The sequence below is a fragment of the Hibiscus syriacus genome, unplaced genomic scaffold, assembly GCF_006381635.1.
Source record: "Hibiscus syriacus cultivar Baekdansim isolate YM2019G1 unplaced genomic scaffold, ASM638163v2 tig00008146_pilon, whole genome shotgun sequence".
In the NCBI taxonomy this organism is placed as follows: Eukaryota; Viridiplantae; Streptophyta; class Magnoliopsida; order Malvales; family Malvaceae; genus Hibiscus; species Hibiscus syriacus.
The window spans coordinates 961117-967528 of NW_024062154.1; the positions used below are offsets into that span (position 1 = coordinate 961117).

The 6412-nt window shown below is 34.6% G+C and overlaps 1 protein-coding gene across 1 annotated transcript; it reads right to left on the reverse strand.

Moving 5' to 3' along the window:
- Window positions 1–4079: 4079 nt before the first annotated feature.
- LOC120202050 (LOB domain-containing protein 39-like) lies at window positions 4080–4964 on the reverse strand. Its single transcript, XM_039202541.1, has 2 exons — window positions 4697–4964; window positions 4080–4586 (listed from the first exon to the last, which is right to left on the reverse strand). Exons 1-2 carry the CDS (start codon window positions 4878–4880, stop codon window positions 4144–4146), a joined length of 627 nt encoding a protein of 208 aa, XP_039058472.1. The 5' UTR covers window positions 4881–4964; the 3' UTR covers window positions 4080–4143.
- Window positions 4965–6412: the final 1448 nt, after the last annotated feature.

The window sequence follows — 6412 nt, forward strand, 5'->3', positions numbered from 1 at the left end:
TTCGATCAAAACTCGACCAGTGGATCGCGTTAACGTCACCAGTTTTGTTCGGCCACCGACGTTGGTAAGTGTTTCGGCCCTTTTGTTTTAAATTCCAGTGGTTTTGGTTGATTGTTTAGTTGGTTTGGCTTGATATAGGTGTTTAGTTGCTCGTGGTGTACTTGCCCCCACCCCCGACCTCTGTCGTTACCGCATGCATCGCCACATGTCAGTAGTGCGCGTGAGGCTCTTTTACCGGTCTAGAAGGTTTCTGGAATCGGTCTAGTCAAACCGATCTGAACCGAGTTAATTTGGCTGAGTCAACTCATCTGAGTCAAACCAGAGTGAGTCAACTCATCCGAGTCAAATTGTTGATTTTGACCGTTAACCGTTGACTTTGACCAAAAAGTCAATATTTTCGAAAATTCATATTTTATGTTTTTCGTCATCCTGAGTTCGAATTCGAAGTCTGTTTCCCTAAATTCAAACCCATTAAGTTGTTTTTTTAGCATTTTACCTTCTGATTCGAACCATTTTTTGTAATTAAGCCTCGTTTCTGATGTAATTTCTGTTTATATGTATCTGAGATATTAATGGACATTGGATTCAAGTTTGAAAGTGGTCGAATAGAGTTTAAATGTTCGATCGGTGGAACACAAAAATCGAGTTAATACATTACTACCTTATGCATAATGTATGCAACATGTTGATATTGGTAAATGCATGGTTGAATATGGTTATATGTGTGTAGTTAAAATTTTTAAACTCGATCTGAATGTGAAATAAAGTAAATTAAACCAAATAAGACTCAAACTACATGCATAGGCACAAGAAGACTGATAAGAAATGATATATAGTACAATGATTTTTTTGAAAAAAAATAACCTCAGTATCTCTAAATTCTACTTATGATCATTAAAAGCTTTAATACTCAAATTACCTTAGCATAAATTTATGAAATTACCCCCATGAGGTAAAAAACTGTGGCCCATACTGACCCTGAGATTGAAAGTACCTTGAGAATTCATATTTAATTTGATAAATTGTTTCATCTGTCAAATTCCTGATATGCTCAGATAATCACTGATAATCGGAACCTAACATTCGAGAAGATACAAGACCTATAATTTTTTATTTATCGGCGAGCACCTAAAGACTAAAATATTGGAAGTACTATTCATGTTTAAGTTATTCAGAAAAAATTGAATTAAATGTAAAGACTGGAAGGAAGGAAATGACTGGAATACCTTTGAATTGTAATTTGACCTAAATGCCCCTAGAGTGTAAATGACATAAGATACCTCAAGTCGTGGAAAGACTGAATACATGTTCGTCTCCTCAAGATTCGTTCTAATGGTGGTATGATGGTGACTATTTCAATTAGTGTAATCAATATTGAGAAGTGAATAATTCAATATAAATCATGAATAAGAAAAATAATCATTAAATTATTAAGTATTCTTTCAAAATATAAATGACAAAAATAGCCCTATAGAGTAAAATTTCAAAAATGCTCTTACACTGCAAAAAGACCAATATTTGCCCCTAAAAGTGAAAAATAACCCTGAAATGACATACCTTACCAAATTACCCAAAATGTACGTATATTTGGATTGATTAGAATTACTAAAATGTCCTCGAGCTATGAAACAACTAAAATAACCTCTAATGTTTAAATGACCAAAATACCCTAAACCCTAAAAGAACCAAAATATCTTAAACCCTAAGATGACCGAAGTAACATCGACTGTTGAAGCGGCCTGTTAACCTAAAGAATTGAAATAAGTGGATGTCCTTGGTAAATTTTAGAAACACCGATAAATCTAAGTGTTGTATCTCCATTTAAGGTGAATCACGACCCAAGTACGTTAGCCATTCTAGATATTGTTTCAATTCATAAATAAATTAAACACCATCTAAATATTGTTCGTCTTGTAAAGATCTATTCGATGTTGATTATGAAGAAGGTTCGTTCAACTAGTGCAAACAGTACTGGGGAGGGAATATCTATGAAGTATCTTGATCCAAATGATTGGTAAGTACCGCAATGTTGATTTTCATAAGTGCAACTTGACTCAAGTATGATGATTCGTTATATATTAAATATTGCAAATTATTGCCCAACCATTATTAGGTTAAATGTTTAAGAATTCTCCAAGAATCAAATGTCCAAAATGTCTATGATTGCTTGAATTATGGAATCACTCTTGTCATATCTAAAATCTCAAGTAACTCTGATGTAAAAGTTTCTAAATACCTTCCTGATTACTTAGTGCCTCAAAAAAATATCTGAATATTGTATGATCTTGATAAATCACTTTCTGAATGACTGGTGAATTCATTAGCTATCAAATCCCCTTTTATATGGATCTTGTTTCTGAAATCCTATCAATTAACAAAAGTTTCGTGGTTCTCTACCTGATAAATACCAAGTACCTCTGGAAAATCACTGAATCCTCTAGTGTGTTCCAAATGTGTTATATGATTATTTTATCTGTTCTAAAATGTGATTTACCAAAGTTATTGATTTATTGTTTATGAACTATGGCTACATGATATGCGCTCTCTGGTTACCTATTTTCACTGGAAAAATATAATCGTTATTGATTTATGGATCACAGAATATACTGTTTACTGTATGAATTGATTATTCAGATATTATCTGGGAAGAATTTTGTATTTTAGAGGTTCAACTCTGATCAAGCTGGTATTTCCTTACAGACCTAAGGTATTCCTTGGGAAGGCTCTAAGGCCCCAAAGCACTTCCTTAGTATGGGGACTGTATTTTGGTTTACGGATGGAGGGCATTTATGTGATTTAAATAACTACATTGTCATTATTACAACATTCTAATGGGTCATGATTTTGATATTAAAGTTACTACTCAATCTGATTTCAACTGAGTACTGTATGGGTAGGAGCCTGGAGTACAGAGGTTCAACTCTGATCAAGCTGGTAATTCTTTACTGACCTAAGGAGACGCTTGGGTAGGCCCATAGGCCCCACGATACTCCCTTAGAGTGGCATCTTTGTTGTGTGCTTAGGGTAGCATCTTTGTTGTGTGCTTAGGGTAAGTCCTTATAGATACAATTATGGGGAAACTGCATATCGGTGTTCAATTGGAGGTATTACTATAGTTTTTAAAATATGTTTTAAACTACTAATGTTTTTAAATGATCTGTACATATTTCTCTATTTTGTTTGAATACATTGAACTCCCCAATTCAATCTTCCAAATATGCCTCTCAGAATACTTCCTTCGGACCGTAAATTTTTTATTGTAACTGAAGACTTAGTTGATGGAATATGAAATTACCAATAGAATCTGTTGATGTTTGTCCCACTAAGGAAAGCTATGCTTTACCATATACATGATGACCTATTGTATTCATCTGATAGTTCTGTATCACTTAGTTTTCCAAAGCTCACCATGTTTCTTACCATTTCAAGTTTAAGAGTTTGATAATGTGTTCGTATCGCATCAGTAAAGGAGTCTCACCACCATTGCTCGCGGAGTACAGTGCATGTAAACAGGGGCATGTAGGTTGTATTATGTTTTTATATTCGAGTTTGAAACTTGTTTTACTACTAGATATTGGTGGACTTTATTTTAATATATATAAATGATGTTTTCTGAACTTGTATTTTATCTATACATTTTTACGATTATAAATGAATTAATTTTTTTAAATTTTTCTTGAATTTTTATCGTGGGTCGCTCCAATGACCTTAATATGACACCTCAATTCGGATCGAGTCACCCATATCGATCCGTGAGTGCTACACGTTTATCATCTTATTCATCCATCAATCTATCATCAATCCATCCATGTTTCTTAGAATTTTAAAACTGTCAATCGGTAGGCCTCTCTCAATAACTTTGCGTATTTTTTTTCATCCTTACGTCCTAAAAGCAAAAGTAGTGAGGAAAATCAAAATTGTAATCATTGACGGCAATGCCTACTGTATGGTTTGTCTCTTTATCAATTGTCGTCCAAATCCAAGGACATTATAGCTGATGCCCCATTTTCTTTAATTATTAAAATAATAAAACCAATATTCTCTCAATTTAAGGAAAAAAACATTTTCCCATTATTATTATTAATTACTATTTTCTAGATCAGTATTGGCTACATGCGGTTTATGAAAAAAAAACATTTTTTCTCATACAAAGAGATTCAAAATCTTTCTGTCTTGGGTTTCTTCGTTGTCATTGCTTTCGAAAGTGGTTATCTCCGTTTCCTCCGAATAAAACGTCGCCGTTTTCTCTCTCTTATTTTCCTCTTCTCGCCGCCTTTCTCCGCTCATCTTAGCCGTCAAAGACAAGCCAAGATCCGACGCCGTCGAACCCGATTGATTCCCTATCATCATCATCATCAACGGCTTCGACTCATAGTTGCACGAGTTAACACAGAGACGATCCCATGACTCGTTGCAACTTGGCGTCCAAGAAGACCCCGAAACCGGACGTAAAGTTCCTCCCTGAAGAACTGTTTCCACCGCCGCTTGACAGACGTGCCAGTTCCCACCCGATAACAGACCCACCGCTCCGTTCACCGGATTCACGGTACGTCCACATGCCTCAAACAATAAAGATTGAAACAAAGCTATAAGAAGGGAAAAAAATAAAAACCCAAGACTCAACTTTTCAGATAAACGTAAAAATGAATTTTAAAAACCAACAAGCTCGGGTATTGAAGTAAGCTTGAAGTAGTACCAGGGCGTTGGGACTCAGGGACGGAGGAGATAAGAGAAAGAAGGTCACTACGGCCAAAAAACTTGGCGAGAAACAAGGTGGCGTTGCCTTGGGCTTCGGACGATTCGATCCAGCGTAAGCTCGACCGCAACACGCATGTCTCGCTGCACCCCTTTCGGAGCACGCGGCAACCATTGCAGCTCATTTTTTTAAGTAATTACCGGCGTTTGATCTCAACAAAAACAAAAAAAAAGGAGAGGAGAAAATCAATAAACCAAGAAATTTTCTGTTGAGAACAGTTGAGTTTTAAGGACGATAAGTGAAAGTAAGGAGGAGTGAGCAGAAGGTTAATATAGGAAGAGAAAGAGGACGTAAGGTGGAGTGGAGGTACTAAATGAAGGTGATGAATGAGGATAGTGTTAACCATGGTTAGGTTAAGAAAGCTGTTGTTTGATGACGGTGGGGGAAAGGAATATCTTCCAAAACTCTGGGCACGACCGGCTACGTGTTTCCGCTTCCTTTTCATCTGGATCGTTCAATTCATTAATGATAGTGGGAATCTGAGTAGACCTGAGATTAGACATGTAAAGTTGAAGACGGAACCTGATCTCATCGCCAAAGGTTTCTACACTTTACAATGGAATAAAATTGATGTTGATGCCATCTTCTTTACTTATTTCCCTGTTGCCTGTCTAAATACTATTTGCTGCATAAATAGATCAAATCAATTAAGTTTCAAACATGTCTCCCACAGAAACAAAAAAAGCTGCTTTGAATTTTATATATAAATGTATTTAGGACATGACATGTTATTTGTTTCTTATCTGTTCCGAACAAAACATTGAAAAAAAAACTTCCATCTACTTGAAGAACATAAACCATGTTTGTCTTTAGTCTTTGTACTTCAATGATGGCTGAGAATTGGCTTCGAAGTTGTCGTTGTTGAACATAAAACGCTATTTGTCTTTACTCTCGCAGTACATGCAAGATTAAGACTCGTAAAATTGTTTCTGTCTCATCTCTTAAAAATAAAATACGATCATCTCGGAAAAAAATGTGAGATATTACAGGTCTATTTTTTTAAATAGTCCGGAATGATTACATAATGTAGTATATGTTTATAATTTTTATTAACCATTGATAATACACACATCTTGTAGGCGTAATTGTTCGAACTCAGATCTTAAGAGAGAACAATGCTCTCTTTAACTACTGAGATCACTCGATGAATTCATTATAGGTCTATTTAAAAAAAACAGATATTAAAGATGTGATAATATGTATCAAATGGATTGATAACCTACTTCATGGGAGAGAGTCGTCCAGAAATAACCCCACTCGATTCTATTGTAAATTTTCTCAAGGTCAACCTTTACTACTATCTACCTTTTCATCCTTTACATTTTCATATAGTATGAATAACCCCTTAAATCTGATTTGAAGTATCTAATAAATTTGAGAGTATCATATAAATTACTAATGCGCAACGAATAAAGTCATTCACTTTTTTTATTTAAATTATTGAAAATTTTATAAACCTTTCAAGTTAATAATAAAATCGTAATAATTAAAGTATAAAATTAATTACTACAAAATTAGAGCTTCGATATTTAAAATAATGCACCAATAAATGACCAAAAGAGTTACCAAATTAATCAGTAAGGATCTTACAAATATATTTTCCCACAAAAAATCTGCACTCAAATGTAAAATTGTTGAAATTCATCAAGATATGTC

Coding starts and splice junctions, on each gene's coding strand:
- LOC120202050 (XM_039202541.1), bottom strand. CDS start 4,880: ATGAGCTGCAATGGTTGCCGCGTGCTCCGAAAGGGGTGCAGCGAGACA. Junction 4,587..4,696: donor CCCTGAGTCCCAACGCCCTG/GTACTACTTCAA, acceptor CCCTTCTTATAG/CTTTGTTTCAATCTTTATTG.